Below are 15,960 nucleotides of genomic sequence, written 5' to 3'. Positions count from 1 at the left end.
AATGACCACCAGCTGAGTGCAATTACCTCCTGTACTTGCGCAACTGTTCCTGGTGCCTATTAGCTCTTCGGTGCTGGGCATCCAGGAACAACTCACTGCTGGCATCCGGATCACTCTCCCTTGTCTCCTCCCCACTGGTCCAAGGCTCAGGCGCCTCCTGATGGCCAACCAGCCTCTCTGCACCCTGCTCAGAGTCGGCACCCTGTCCAGGGTCCTCCACATGCTCCAGGGCCGATTCATAGGACCCCTCACTGTCGGAGTCTGGTGGCAGCTCCAACAGCTCCTGCCACAACATGTGTCCTCTGTGCAAATGGTTCCTGCAGTCTGCAATTTTTTTTCTTTCTGGAACTCTGGAAAAACACCGGCTGAATAACCAATTTCATTGCATTTATTTTGTACCATGACAATAAAGGCTATATATAAAAAGAACACCACCGCTGGTGTCAGGTGCTCAAAATTAATTCTCTCAAGGGATGAAAAATTCCAGGAATTTTTTTTTGGGGGGGGGGGGAATGCATGAATGAAATTTCGCCTTTAAATCAACTATCGTGTAGAAAAGATGTGGAGAACGGTTGCAGGAACTGGGTATGTCTAGTCTAATGAAAAGAAGGACTAGGGGAGACATGATACCAGTGTTCCGATATCTCAGGGGTTGCCACAAAGAAGAGGGAGTCAAGCTATTCTCCAAAAGGCCTGAAGGCAGGACAAGAAGCAATGGGTGGAAACTAATCAAGGAGAGAAGCAACTTACAACTGAGGAGAAATTTCCTGACAGTGAGAACAATTAATCAGTGGAACAGAAGTTGCCTCCAGAAGTTGTGAATGCCCCAAGACTGGAAGTCTTTAAGAAGAGGTTGGATAGCCATTTGTCTGAAACGGTATAGGGTTTCCTGCCTAGGCAGAGGGTTGGACTAGAAGACCTCCAAGGTCCCTTCCAACTCTGCTATTGCATTATTGTATCTTCTTAGGAAGAATCTCCCTTAAACAGTATATCTGGAGGAGAATTCTCCAAGTTCACAGATCTAGATCTAGAAGCAATTGCAGTTGGAGGAGGAGGTAAGACACCCATGTTTTTCTCAACCCTGGCAACTTGAAGAGATGTGATCTTCAATTCTCAAAATGCTGAAGTCCCCATGCTGTTTCATGCTACCAAGATTGGGAAACACTGTCCTCTACCAATATTGCTAAATTGCTTAGGAGAGCAGAGATATGGGCCACAAATGAATGCTTTAGAGGTGATGGACAGAGGGAGAGATGGAGAGAGGAAGAGGAACACGGAGGAGAGAGAGAGAGAAAGGGAGAAGGGGGACAGGAGGAGAGAGGCAGACAGACAGAGGAGGACATGGAGAGGGAGAGGTGGGGAGAGTGGGGAGAAGAAGAGAAGGAGAGGGGCAGGAAGAGAGACAGACAGAGAGGGAGAGGGGAGGGAGGGACAGGAGGAGAGAGAGGGGGGAGAGGAAGGGAGAGAGGAAGAGGGGAAGGGAAAGGAAGGAGAAATAGAGAGGAAGAGAGGAAAAGAGGGAGTGAAGGAGATGGGGATGGAGAGGGGAGATGGGGAGGGAGAAAAGGGGAAGAAGAGAGGAAGGGACAGAGAGGGAAAGAGGGAGCGGTGGAGGCAGGCAGAGAGAGGGGAAAGAAGAGGAAGAGAGAGGGGAAGAAAGAGGGATGGAGAGGAAAAGAGAGAAAGAGCAGGGGTGGCAGAGAGAGGGAGGAGGGAGAGAGGAAGAGAGGGAGGGACGGAGAGAGAGGGAGAGGAAGGGAGAGAGAGAACGGAAAGCACAAGCTACTTACGAAATAAACCGCTCCAAAACTTCCATGCCCGATTTCATGTAAACCCATGAACAGCTCCTGAGGATCATCTTTGTAGAAGAGGTCGGCGATATCCGGGTCCTTGGGTGCCCCCTTACGCATGTTGGGAGAGAATCAGGACCTCGCCCACACTTGAAAATCCAAGGCGGTTTCTTCCTTCATTGACGGTGGGATTTTCGAGGGCTTCAGAGCCTTCCAGGCTAAAAAAAAAAAAAAAAACCCTCCAAAGCGGTGAACCCAAGTTTTCTCTTTCTGGACACGCTGAGATCTGCCGAACAAAACTCCCCATTGGCAACAGGGAAGGGCATCCGGCCAAGAAACACTCAGCTCCATTCAGTCGCCCAGACTCCACCCCACAAGGGACTATGGGGTCATTAAAAGATTATGATAGCGACCGCACGAAGCTACAACGGGACTTATGACCCTTTTTCACACTTATGACCCTTTTTCACACTTATGACCGTTGCAGCATCCCTGTAGTCACGGGATCAAAATCGGCAAGCTTGGCACACTGATGCCTATTTATGGTGGTGGCAGAATTCTTGGGGGGGGGGGGGTTGTCACGCGATCCCCTTTTATGACCCTTCTGACAAGGGAAGTCAAGGGGGAAGCCAAGTTCACTTTACAACTGTGTGACTCACTTAACAACTGCAGGGATTCGCCTTTCTCCATTTTTATGTCGCTATCTCTCCCCTACAAGGTACCTCCAAGCGGCTTATGAAAGTAGTAAAAAATAATAATTAAACTATCAAAACATGAATGGATGGTGAATTAGATAAGAGCCATGGAAGATTGTTTTTATATATGACTAGGGCTGATAACCCGGAGTTGCCCGGATATTTATTTATAGGGGGGAAATATCCAGACCGAAGGTAATTTTGAATGTTGGATTTTCCCCCTTACCAGAGGGAGCCCCCTTGTGGGGTACTGGGAAACCATCACCATGGCAACTCCACTGCGCTGTACAGTAGAAGCCATTTTATGGCAGTACAGTAGAAGCCATTTTAAGGCACAACAGGCTGTATCTTAACAGAATACACACCCCGAGGGGCTTTAGGGGTGTCTTATCCCCGACAGTATTTGTTTCCAGAGTGTAAGTGCACCAAGTTTGGCTGAAATTGCTCAAGGCATTCTAGAGTTATGCTGGAACACTCACACACATACACAGCCATTTTTATATATATAGAAGACAGAAGAAGATTATGGTTCCGAGTCTTGTATAAGGAAAGACTCTGAAATACTCACAATGGAAGAATGGTTGCTGAAGAAGTCAAAATTGGCAGGGATGACAAAAATTGACTTGATTACAGAAAGATCAACAATTTATCAGGGCCTAGAAACTTCTTTTGCTAAAAAAGAGAGAGAGAGAGAGAGAGGGAGAGAGAGAGAGAAATGAACTTATAATTATTGGGTTTGAGGATTAGAAAGGGTAGAATATCTCAACTCTTCTCTATCAATAAAATTTTAAAGCCTAGTTATTCGGTCCTAACCGACAAAAGTCCATTGAGACTTACCAGCAATAACATCTATATTTTGAACTTAATCAAATAAGATAACTTTGTATTCCTTTCCTTTTAAGAGCAAAAGTTATCGGATGGGATTGCTCCCCAATTAAATGTAATAGGTTCATTCAAACCGCTTTAAAAGACCCATTTACATGACATTTTTTTTGTCTCCTTTAAAATATTTGTCAGGTGGTCCTTGACGTATGACCACAACTGAGGCCCAAATGTTCGTGGCTAAGTGAGACAGTTAAGTGAGTTTTGCCCCATTTAATGACCTTTCTTGCCACCGCTGTAAAGCGAATTGTTGCAGTTCTTACGTTAGTCACAGGGGTTGTTAAAGTGAATCTGATTCCCACATTGATTTTGCTTGTCAGAAGGTCGCAAAAGGGGAATCACACAACCCAGCGACCGTCATAAGTTCGAGTCATTGGCCAAATGTCCCAGTTTTGATCATGTCACCGTGGGAACGTTGCAACGGTCGTTAAGTGTGAAAAACAGTCACAAGTCTTTGTTTTCAGTGGCTTTGTAGCTTTCGAGCGGCCAGGAAGCGAACTTTTGCCAAGTCCACGTATTTGTTTTTATCTTGTTAAGCATTACCTCACCAAAATTATATTTTTAAGAAAAAAAATCCTCAAATGACCGTCAGACATCTGTGCTTCGCCTGGGGACGCAAGCTACAAGATGCCGGGATGCTGAAGGCCCAAGTAAAAAATGAAGTGACATCATCCGTCCCAACGGGAGTGACTCATTTCGACAGATATGCATTTGAATGGGAGAAAACTGAGGGGGAGGGGGGAAATCAGGATATTTTGGAAAACACGACAGAGGAAAGGAGAAGATGGCTGCTAAGACAGACAATTTGTGAGATCAGTCAAAGAGGGGGAAGTAGAACGTTTAACTCCTTAGCATCAGAGCGTGGAAATATCTGGCAACTGGTTGGAAGTTGGAACAGAGTTCTTTTCAGGTGGGGAGGGGGAGTAGAACTCCTTAGCATCGATGCTAAGTCTAACTCCTTAACGCCCAACTCCTAAGTCTAACTCGATGTTAATGTTAATATAATACTGTATAAGGAATACTGATGATCTGATGGTCATTTCGAAAAATCCTTTCTTAGCGAGCGCCTAGAAGCCAAGAGGAACATACGGGCCAAATTTCAGGTTTGTAGGCTTTACGGTTCTGGAGATTTCGTGATGAGTGAGTGGTATTTGGCTTTTATATATACAGATTGCATTTCTTTCATTTCATTTTTTTTAAAAGGAGAACAGAATTTTGGAGATGTCCTCATATACGGAACATGCATTTCATTAGTCATGAGTTCATCTGGTTTTTAATTATCTCATTCTCCCCCTGGAAACAGTCTGGTTTCTCCTGTTTCCAGGAAGGGGGGAAAAAATCTCCTGAGAAGAACCCTACAATGAGGACATTTTTAGGTATAGTTGACTTAACAACAGATTGTTTAGTGTCCGTTCGAAGTTAAAGCGGAACTGGGAAAAATATTTCCTATTTACAACTGTTGCAGTATAGAATAAGGAATAGGAGAGGACAAGACAGGACAGGACAGAATAAGAATTAATAGAATTAGAATTGAATAGAAAAGAGAAGAGATAAATAGAATAGACTAATAGAAGAATAGAATAGAATAAGGAATAGAATAGAATAGAACAGGGGAGGGGAGGGGAGGGAAGAGGAGAGGAGAGAAGAGAAATAGAATGTAATGGAATAGAATAGGACAGAACAGAATAGAATAGAATAAGAATTAATAGAATTAGAATTGAATAGAAAAGAGAAGAGATAAATAGAATAGACTAATATAATAGAAGAATAGAATAGAATAGAATAAGGAATAGAATAGAACAGGGGAGGGGAGGGAAGAGGAGTGGAGAGGAGAAGAGAAATAGAATGTAATGGAATAGAATAGGACAGAACAGAACAGAATAGAATAAGAATTAATAGAATTAGAATTGAATAGAAAAGAGAATAGAAAAATAGAATAGACTAATATAATAGAAGAATAGAATAGAATAGAATAAGGAATAGAATAGAATAGAACAGGGGAGGGGAGGGAAGAGGAGAGGAGAAATAGAATGTAATGGAATAGAATAGGACAGAACAGAACAGAATAGAATAAGAATTAATAGAATTACAATTTAATAGAATAGAGAAGAAAGAAAGGAATGGAATGAAATGGAATAGGATAGAATAGGACAGGACAGAATAAGAATTAATAGAATTAGAATTGAATAGAAAAGAGAAGAGATAAATAGAATAGACTAATATAATAGAAGAATAGAATAGAATAGAATAAGGAATAGAATAGAATAGGAGAGGGGAGAGGAGAAGAGAAATAGAATGGAATGGAATAGAATAGAATAGGACAGAACATAATAGAATAAGAATTAATAGAATTAGAATTTAATAGAATAGAGAAGAAAGAAAGGAATGGAATAGAATAGAATAGAATAGGACAGGACAGAATAAGAATTAAAAGAATTAGAATTTAATAGAATAAAGAAGAGAAGAAAGAATGGAACAGAATAGAATAAGGAAAGAAGGAAGGAGAATAGAATGGAATAGATCTTTATTCTTACTTTAAATATACATTAATCAGCTTACATTAAAATGGTCTTCACACTTACGACCATTGCAGGATTCCCCATGATCACATGGTTAAAATTCAGATGTTTGGCACCTGACTCTTATTTATGACGGCTGCAGTGTCCCGGGGTCGTGCGATCCCGTTTTAGCGACCCTCTGACAAGCCATGTCAATGGGGAAGCCAGATTCAACCTTAACAAGTCTTACTAACTAAGCAGCTGCAGTGATCCGCTTAACAATGGTGGCAAGGAAGGTAGTAAAATGGGCCCAAAACTCACTGAACACCTGTCTTGTTTAGCAACAGACATTAGCACGGCTCCATCGTGCTCCTAAATCAGGAAGTGCCTGTATCCCAAATGTGGTCAGGAAGTGAACTCCAGAAGGGATTAAGAAAGGATATGGATGAAGCTCGTGTTTGTTTGAAGGCTCGGTTAGCGACAGAAATCTGGGGCTCCCTTGTGGCCATAAGTCGAGGACTCCCTGGAAGAGCAGCAAGACCCATGCTCACATTCTTCACCTACCTGGCACAACTACGGCATTAACCACAGTCTACGGCTCAAACGCATTTCGGCAAAAGGTCAGGATTTTTCTTCCGTAGTTTCGGTTGGCTCTCTATATGCTGATTTTTCTGACCTGCAAGAGAAGGAGAAAGCAGCCAGAATTAAAATAAGAAATACATGGTAACAACGTCTTTTAGATCATGCCCTACCCCTTTTAAAAAAAATTATTATAAAGTTTTTTTATTAGATAATTAAAAACGTTAGACATTTCTGGCATAAACGTTTCCGTATAGTGATTAAATCTTAGAACAACTACATTTTATATCCATTACATAGGTGTGTGCAGCCAGTCAGATTTCCTGTCTGTTGATCCTTTCTTTTATATACAAGACACACCGGAGTATAAAACGCACCAAGGTTTTGAAGAGGCAAATAAAAAAAAAAGGTTTTGCACTCTGGAAACCTCCCCAAAACGGCGCATTTTTCACGAAAATGGGCCCATTTCCCCTCCCCAAAAAAGGCATGAATAGCCTTTAGGGGGCTTACAGAGTGCTTGGGGGGGGGGCAAAAACGAGCAAAAAACAGTCCGTTTTTCACAAAAACAGGGCCATTTTTCCCTTTAAAAAAGGGCATAGACAGCATTTAGGAGGCTTCCAGAGTGCTCCTGGGAGCTGGGGGTGAGGTTTTGCTCATTTCTGCCATCCCCAGCCCCCCAGGAGCACTATGAAAGCCTCCTAAAGGCTATGCATGACCATTTTTGCAAAGGGGGGGGGGGTTTCGGGAAGCCTAAAATGCTGTGTTCAGTGTATAAGACGCACCCAGATTTTCAGCCTCTTTTTTGAGGGAAAAAGGTGTGTTATACTCTGAAAAATACGGTAATTACTAATCATACCAATACATATCCAATTCCTACATACGTATCTGTTCTGACCCCCTTCGTTCCGCACCAAAGCACACTCCGAGCCAGAGATAAATTACAGCATTTAATTAACAGACAAACAGGTCCTTGACAGCAACCCAGCACAGACAAGCTTGGGCAGCAATAAACACAGATAAGGCTTGGCAGCAATCCAGCCTGCCAAACTCCTACAAAGTTCTCCGACATTTGATTCTGTGTTGACTTCTGCAAAGAGGGGCGTGTGCACAAGTAGCCTTTTTATAGTCTGGAGAGGAGCCTAATGACCACCAGCTGAGCACAATTACCTCCTGTAATTGCGTAATTGTTCCTGACGCTGAGTAGCTCTTCGATGGCGTGCATCCAGGAACAACTCACTCTCCGGCTCACTCTCCCTTGTCTCCTCCCCACTGGTCCAAGGCTCAGGTGCCTCCTGGTGGCCAACCAGCCTCTCTGCACCCTGCTCGGAGTTGGAATCCTGTCCAGGGTCCTCCACATCCTCCGGAGCCGACTCATAGGGCCCCTCGCTGTCGGAGTCTGGTGGCAGCTCCAATGGCTCCTGCTGGACCACAACACGTATCACACATTCTTAAGGGTCAGGGGCCCCCTTTTGAACAATTTACGGGACCTACCATTTCACCACCTCTTGGGTATTTTTCCTCTTTGCTTTTAAAAAGATGGCCCCTTCCTTCACCCAAGGGGAGCAGAGAGCAACGGAGAGTAACAGAGTTGGAAGGGGCCTTGGAGGTCTTCTAATCCAACCCCCTACTTAGGCAGGAGACCCTCCACAACAAATAGCTGTCAATTCTCTTCTGAAAATAACTTCCAGCCTTGGAGCATTCACAACTTCTGGTGGCAAGTTGTTCCACATGTTAATTGTTCCCACAGTCGGGAAATCCCTCCTTAGTTCTAGATTGCTCCTCTCCTTGATTAGTTCCCCCCCCCCACCGTTGCTTCTTGCCTTGGTTCCTGTCAACTGCGGTCTTGTTTTGAAATCCCGTGCTTTCCTCTTTCCCAAAGGATGCTTCTAGAAAGGGTCTGTGGCCAGATGAGGGCTTGCTAAGCATCTGACGATGTGACTAAGGATGAATGCAGAGGGGGGGCTGCCCACACAGTTCGGCTCGGTGCGGAAGCCATGCAAACCATGATGCACTCACCACGTCATTGGCCTTTCCTCCAGCTTCCCCCCCCCACTTCAGATTTGCTGGGGGTGGACATCTATCCAAACATATGAGTCAGACTGACGTTCTTCCATCTTACTCATCCGCAGGGAGTTTTCAGACAGGCTGAAGCTACGGCACAGGGCTGCTCTCAACCCTGAAGCTGGCGCAACTGGGGCCATTATCCTTCTTTGGAGCTCTCTCTTCTCATCGCTTTTAGAGGGTCATTGAGGCCACTTGGAAGTTTATGAGTGTCCTCAGTGCTTTTTCAAGAGGCAGCTGGACTTTCTGTTTTTTCTTTGAAGATGTTTCGCTTCCCATCCAAGGAGCTTCTTCAGCTCTGGAAAGGATGGTGGGGAATGGAAGGATTTCTACTCCTTGCAGACAGCTGGTCATTTGCATCCTTTGAGAGAGTCATTGAGGCCACTTGGAGGTTGTATACTCCTTTCAGACAGCTGGTCATTTGCATCCTTTTAGAGAGTCATTGTGGCCACTTGGAGGATTTATATTCCTTGCAGGCAGCTGGTCATTTGCATCCTTTGAGAGAGTCATTGAGGCCACTTGGAGGTTGTATACTCCTTGCAGACAGCTGGTCATTTGCATCCTTTGAGATGGTTGTCGAGGCCACTTGGAGGTTTTATACTCCTTGCAGGCAGCTGGTCATTTGCATCCTTTTGGAGGGTCATTGAGGCCACTTGGAGGTTGACCAGTGTCCTCAATTGTCCCAAAGATGCTTTTTCAAGAGGCAACTGCACTTTCTGGGTTTTTCTTTGAAGACATTTCGATTCTCATCCAAGGAGCTTCTTCAGCTCTGGACCAGATGGTGGGGAATGGAAGGACTTCTAGTCCTTGCAGACAGCTGGTCATTTGCATCCTTTTGGAGGCCACTTGGAGGTTTATCACTGTCCTCAGTTGTCCCAAAGGTGCTTTTTCAAGAGGCAACTGCACTTTCTGGGTTTTTCTTCGAAGACATTTCGATTCTCATCCAAGGAGCTTCTTCAGCTCTGGACCGGATGGTGGGGAATGGAAGGATTTCTACTCCTTGCAGACAGCTGGCCATTTGCATCCTTTGAGAGAGTTGTTGAGGCCATTTGGAGGTTTAGCTTTTGTCCTCAGGGTCACCTGAGTAGTGCAAATGGGTGCGGAACTGTGGTGTTGTAGACCGGTGATAGATGATGTCATATCCCTCCCCGTCTGTTGAGCGAGGGCTGTTCAGTTTCGACACAGATGGCCTCTTTGACCCCTCTTGCAAACCAGCGGTCCTCTCTGTCCAAAACATGGGACTTTGCTTTCTTCAAAAGAGTGGCCTTTGTGGGTTAAATGTAAACGGGCTGCTGAATCTTGTCCTGTTGGATTTGTTCTTCTATGTTGCGCCATGCGAATATGAAGTGGCTGTTTTGTTTCCCCAATGGACAGGTCTGGACATGGCTCACAGCATTGTACTGCATATACCAAGGAATATAAATCCTTCTATTCGCTAAAGAAGCTCCTTGGATGAGAAGCGAAATGTCTCCAAAAGAAAAAACCAGAATATCCAGTTGCCTCTTGAAAAAAAGCAACTTTGGGGCAACCATGACCCGGATGGCTGAGAATCTCCACAGACTAGCAAACCTGTTGTATAATCTGTGAAGATGAATACTTCAACACAAAATCCAGACACCTTCCTGTCCAATCCGGGAATACAAAGAGTTTGCGTTAACTCCACGGAGGTGAGAGACGATTAACGGAGAAACAATCAGTAGCAAGTCTTACACCTACTTGCTGTCAAAAACAAAGTGTTGGCTTACTCTCGGGTAAGCTTCCTATTTTCATGGTTTATTATTCTAAACGCCTTGGCCAACCAATCTGTTCAACAAACAGAAAGATGAAAAGGTTGACTGGGGGTGGGGGAATGGGATTACCCTGATGTGAAGACTTTGAAGTCTTGTCAGATGCCTTCAGAAATATCACGGGCAACTTCACCCAGCCAAGAAGAAGATTTACAGGACAAGAAGTAACAGGTGGGAGATCGTTAAAGAGAGATGCAACCTAGGATTGAAAACAGCGGAACGGTTTGCGTTCAGAGGTGGTGGGTGCTTCATCACTAGAGGTTTCTAAGAAGGGATTGGACAACCATTTTGTCGGAGGTTGGACTAATAGACCTTCAAGGTCCATTCTTACCCTAATATTCTATGTTCTATGGAGGGGAGAGAATAGCAATAGCACTTATAGACCGCTTCACAGTGCTTTTACATCCCTCTCTAAGCGGTTTACAAAGTCAGCATTTTGCCCCCCAACAATCTGGCTCCTCATTTTCCATCTCGGAAGGATGGAAGGGTGCGTCAACCTGGCGTGAAGTGGAGTGGAATGGAATATAGAAAAGGAATAGACTAAGGAATAGAATAGAATATAGAAAAAGGAATAGAATAGAATGAAAAGAATAGAATAGAATAGAATATAGAAAATGAATAGAAAAGAATGAATAGAACAGACTGAATAGACGAATATAGTAAATGAATAGATTAGAATATAGTAAATGAATAAATTAGATTATAGGAAATGAATAGAATAGAATAGAATATAGGAAATGAATAGACTAGACTATAGGAAATGAATAGAATAGAATAATATAGCATAGAATAGAATAAGGAATAGAATAGAATATAGAAAATGAATAGAAAAGAATGAATAGAACAGACTGAATAGAATAGAATATAGGAGATGAATAGAATAATATAGAATAAAAGAATAAGGAATAGAATAGAATATAGAAAATAGAAAAGAATGAATAGGACAGACTGAATAGAATAGAATATAGGAAATGAATAGAATAGAATATAGGAAATGAATAGAATAGAATAATATAGAATAGAATAGAATAAGGAAGGAGAATAGAAGAGTAGAGTAGAATCGAATTGAAATGAATAGATTAGAATGGAATAGAATAGAATATAAAAAAATGAATAGAATAGAACAGAACAGAATACTGATTAAGTCACGTGTACATACCAAATATATTAAACTACTACAAATAGATGGGTCATAGTAAGTCATCATCCCTAGAGATAATCACAACCTGATCTAAATATTTTGTCCTCTTGGAAGCAGCCTGGAAGAAGAAGAAGAAGGAGGAGGAGGAGGAGGAGGAGGAGGAGGAGGAGGAGGAGGAGGAGGAGGAGGAGGAGAAGGAGGAGAAGGAGAAGGAGAAGGAGAAGGAGAAGGAGAAGGAGAAGAAGAAGAAGAAGAAGAAGAAGAAGAAGAAGAAGAAGAAGACAGAGAGAAGCCTGTTTATGAAGCAGGCCAGGAATCAAGGCATCATGCCCCATTCTTTGGAAAAGCGAGCCAAGGGCTGAAGAGGCTGACAAAAGGCTCCAGGGCATCATCCCACCCATCTGTAGGCATCTTCAGATTTTTCTCCATCACATACTGCAGGCCCCACCTAAGATCCCAGTTGTTGGTTTTGCAAGCGAAAGGAAGATATGACTCAGTAAGGAAAGGACAGGTTGGGCTTAGCAGAACCCCTGGGTTGAAAGACAAGTATGCGGGAAACAAAAGCAAACTTCAGAAGATGAACACCAATGAGTCCATCCCTCCTTCACGTAACTCAAGAAGAACTCAAGCGTCTTCTGTCAAAAGACATCTACTTTGTGCTGTCGTTTGGTTATTTTCAACTAAATTCAGGGACTGGTTTACCTGTTAGAAAGATACCACTTGGTGGGCAGGTTTATTACAGTTGCCTAGTTCACATCTTCTGGGTGACAGGACCTCTAAAGGCCACAGATGTTCTAGAGCAGTGGTCTTCAAATATGGTAGTTTTAAGACTTGTGGACTTCAACTCCCAGAATCCCTTAGCCAGGCATGTTGGATGGGGAATTCTGGGAGCTGAAGCCCTCAAGTTGAAGTCCACAAGTCTTAATGTTGTCAAATTTGGAGGCCCCTGATCTACAGTTTAAGATAAGTTCTTGCAGGATGCCAAGAAGTCCAAAATTTACAGAACAACAGAGTTGGAAGGGACCATAGAGGTCTTCTAATCCAACTCCTTGCTCAGGCACGGGATCCTCTACCATTTCAGACAAATGGTTCTCCAACCTCTTCTTAAACACCTCCAGTGTTGGAGCATCCACAACTTCTGGAGGCAACTTCTGTTCCACATAATTAATTGTTCTCACTGTTGGGAAATTTCTCCTTAGTTCTAGGTTGGATCTAGCTTGATTCTTGATTGGTTGAGAGTTTTAGGTCGATTCTTGATCAGTTGAGTGTTTTAGGTTGATTCTTGATCTGATTCTTGATCGGTTGAGAGTTTGAGGTTGATTCTAGATGGTTTGGTTGACAATTTTAGTTGATGCTTGATAGTTTGAGGTTGATTCTTGATAGTTTGGTTGAGAGTTTTAGGTTGATGCTTGATTGGCTGACAGTTTTAGGCTGAATCTAGATAGTTTGGTTGACAATTTTAGTTGATGCTTGATAGTTGGAAGTTGATTCTTGATAGTTTAGTTGAGAGTGTCAACTTCATATTTCATATTTTCAGTTAATAGTTTTAGATTGATTCTTGATCATTTGGTTGAAAGTTTTAGGTTGATACTTTGGCTGATAGCTTTAGGCTGATATCTGATAGTTAGGTTAGATTCCTATGGAGCTGATTTCTACTACGGGGACGGACGGCGTAGGGCTGATCTTAAGACTGTTCAACGTACCTAGGACAGATTCTCCTTGAGGTTTCTCACCAGGGAAGCAATCCAACAGTGGGAACAGCCCTATTGGAGGTCGTGAACCTTCTTTCTCTGGGTGTGACCAAGCACAACTTAGGCAGCCGTCTCTCAGGGAGGTTTTCTTATACTGAGCAGATGGCCGGACCCAGCAGCCCAACTGGTCCCTTCCCATTCTATGATTCATGATATGCCCAGTGGAGATGTTCTCTTGAGTCCCTTGCATTCTTGCTACTTGCTCATTATTCATGAACAGCAACACCACATATCATCAAAGGGGAACTTGCCAAAAGAACAAAGGGAAGCGGATTCATTCATTTTGGATGGTCACAAACCCAACGGCTATTGTGGCCCACCGGCGGTCTGCAGAGCTGGCAGCAGATTCGGACAGTGAGGAGGTTGGGGAGGAACATGCGCCAGTCCTGGAGTCTGGGGAAAGCTCGGACGAGGGCTCTGTGTCGGAGGCAGAGAGGGGGCCAGGGCCACCAAGGAGCTATGTGCTGCCTCGAGAGCCTCCGGAGTCAGACATCAGCGAGGCTGAGGAACAGGGGGAGCCTGTTCCCAGTGTGTGCATGCGCAGAGCTGCCAGAAGGCAAGAACAGTTAAGACAGAAGGGACGACTCGGGAGTAAGGCTTGGAAGTGATTGACCCCTCCCATAGGACATAAAGGAAGAGCAAAGGCACTTGAGCCTTTGCAGGAAGCAACTTGGTTCATGCTGATCAGTTCACCTTCTGAAGCTCCGTTTTGACTCTTTGCTCTGTGTGTCCTTACCAAGCTAATTGCCAGTTAAGTCTTTGGCAGCATTTCAAGAAAGATAAAGGTGGGTGCTTATCAGCCTGATCGCGAAAGACTTTGACAGACTACTGTAAGACTCTTTACAAGCTGTGAAAGAACATAATTCACAGCCTTTGAAATAAAAAAGAGAGGTTGGGGGACTATGCATGTGCTTTTCACTGTGTCAGGAAGCCTAGGTCGGAACAACGGCCCTTCAACCTAGGAAGGGAAAAAACCCAATTCCTTGGGCTGTAACTGAATGAAGGGTGTGTATTCTTTGCATTTAAGAATACACAACCACTCTGGATCTGCAAGTTCTTTGGGTCGAATCCACAGAAGAAGAAAAGGGAGGAAGGCGGTGAAAAACCGAATGCGATAGGCAAACTTGGATTGGTTGAGGAAATACCAATGGGCTGGGTTGGATACAACAGATCAAATCCAGCATCCAATCTGCTGGCTCAGTCACCGGGACCGAAGTGATTGGGTCATGGATTGCAAAAATTGCTTGGAGGTGAGAGACACTTCCAAGGTAACCTACTGGATCCCCTCTGTGGATTGCCATGGTGACTATGCAAGACGGACGAGGAGGATGCTAATGAGATTGCAAGAACACAAGTGAGTGGTCAGATGTGGAGACCCGAACTCATTGGCAGCGTCACATTGCAATGAACAAGACGCCCATTCACTTCCGCAGCTATGATGATTGTTGGCCGAGCAGGTACAAAAACAGCCCGGGAAATGATTGAAGCCTGGGAAACGGGCCCCTTGCCAGTCAACAGGAGGGCTGATTTACCACCAGCCTGTCAGGAGCTGAGAACTTGGCAGCACAAGGAAACAACAGCCAACAAGTTAATAAGTTGCCCATCAACACCTCAATCAACCAAGAAGAAACCACATCCAACAAGGCACCACATAAATACTACGAATAGACTAGCCCAAAGCACACATTCTTGTAGAGAGAAGTTCACTGAGGATGGGCTCCAGCATGAATTTAAAAGCTCGGAAGACTAAACCTCTAGTCCCTGTGATTGACCCAGATTTGATCCTGCAAGTTCTCCTGGGGCACCCATATTTGCCTTCATTTGTGAGATCTAACCCTGGATTATTGACTCTCGTGACTATACAGTAACGGAGAAAGTGTGTACCCAGCTTACAACATTCCTGCTTTAAAAACTCTTTTTCTTCCAAGAGCCAACACATTTTTGACTCCAGCTCAACCTTGAGGGTGTGGTAGTTATGCAGTATTATCAGCAGAATGAAGTGTCCAGATATTATGACTCCTTCCATTACTGGTCAATCTCTCCCCGACATTTGCCCCAAATCTGCATGAACAGTTTCCCTGAACCCTCCAGCAAAATATTTCAACTTCCAGATGGATTAACAGGGGCAGAGAAACAAACATTGCAACGGAGAGCAACTTTCTTTACAAGAAGTTTGCTCGGCCTTACTCTGAAGAAGTGTTTTGTCAACCTTGGCGACTTCAAGACCCATGGACTTCAACTCCCAGGATTCCTCAGCCAGCATGCTGCGTGTTTCCCAACCTTGGCAACTTGAAAAGGTGTGGCCTCTAAGCCTTTGTCACTTTAAGACGTGTGAACTTCAACTCCCAGAATCCCCCAGTCGGCAGGCTTTAAGTTCCTTAACCTTGGCAATTTGGAGCTGCTGATTCTGTTCTACAGAGGAATGACTGAGTCTCTCATCTGCACCTCCATCACTGTCTGGTTTGGTTCTGCAACCCAACAAGACAGACAGAGATTTCAGAGCAATAACAGTAGACTTATATACCGCTTCATAGGGCTTTCAGCCCTCTCTAAGCGGTTTACAGAGTCAGCATATTGCCCCCAACAACAATCCGGGTCCTCATTTTACCCACCTCGGAAGGATGGAAGGCTGAGTCAACCCTGAGCCGGTGAGATTTGAACCGCTGAACTGCTGATCTAGCAGTCAGCCACCAGTGCTGCATTTAACCACCGCGCCACCAGAGAATGATTAGAAGTGCAGAAAGAAACAATTACTGCCAACCTGCCTTCCATTGAG

General features: G+C 44.1%; 1 protein-coding gene across 1 annotated transcript in view; it reads right to left on the bottom strand.

The window, feature by feature from the left end:
* TAOK3 (TAO kinase 3) overlaps positions 1-15,960 on the bottom strand; it is a 115,705-nt gene that overhangs the window by 75,477 nt on the left and 24,268 nt on the right. Inside the window, 3 exon segments of the mRNA XM_032229324.1 lie at positions 1,791-2,008; positions 3,054-3,157; positions 6,430-6,541. Of these exon segments, the coding sequence (XP_032085215.1) occupies positions 1,791-1,910 (120 nt within the window). The 5' untranslated portion in view covers positions 1,911-2,008; positions 3,054-3,157; positions 6,430-6,541.

The sequence above is a fragment of the Thamnophis elegans genome, chromosome 13, assembly GCF_009769535.1.
Source record: "Thamnophis elegans isolate rThaEle1 chromosome 13, rThaEle1.pri, whole genome shotgun sequence".
Taxonomy (NCBI): Eukaryota; Metazoa; Chordata; class Lepidosauria; order Squamata; family Colubridae; genus Thamnophis; species Thamnophis elegans.
Note: the sequence above shows the minus strand (reverse complement) of the source record. Positions and strands in the feature narration are given on the sequence as shown.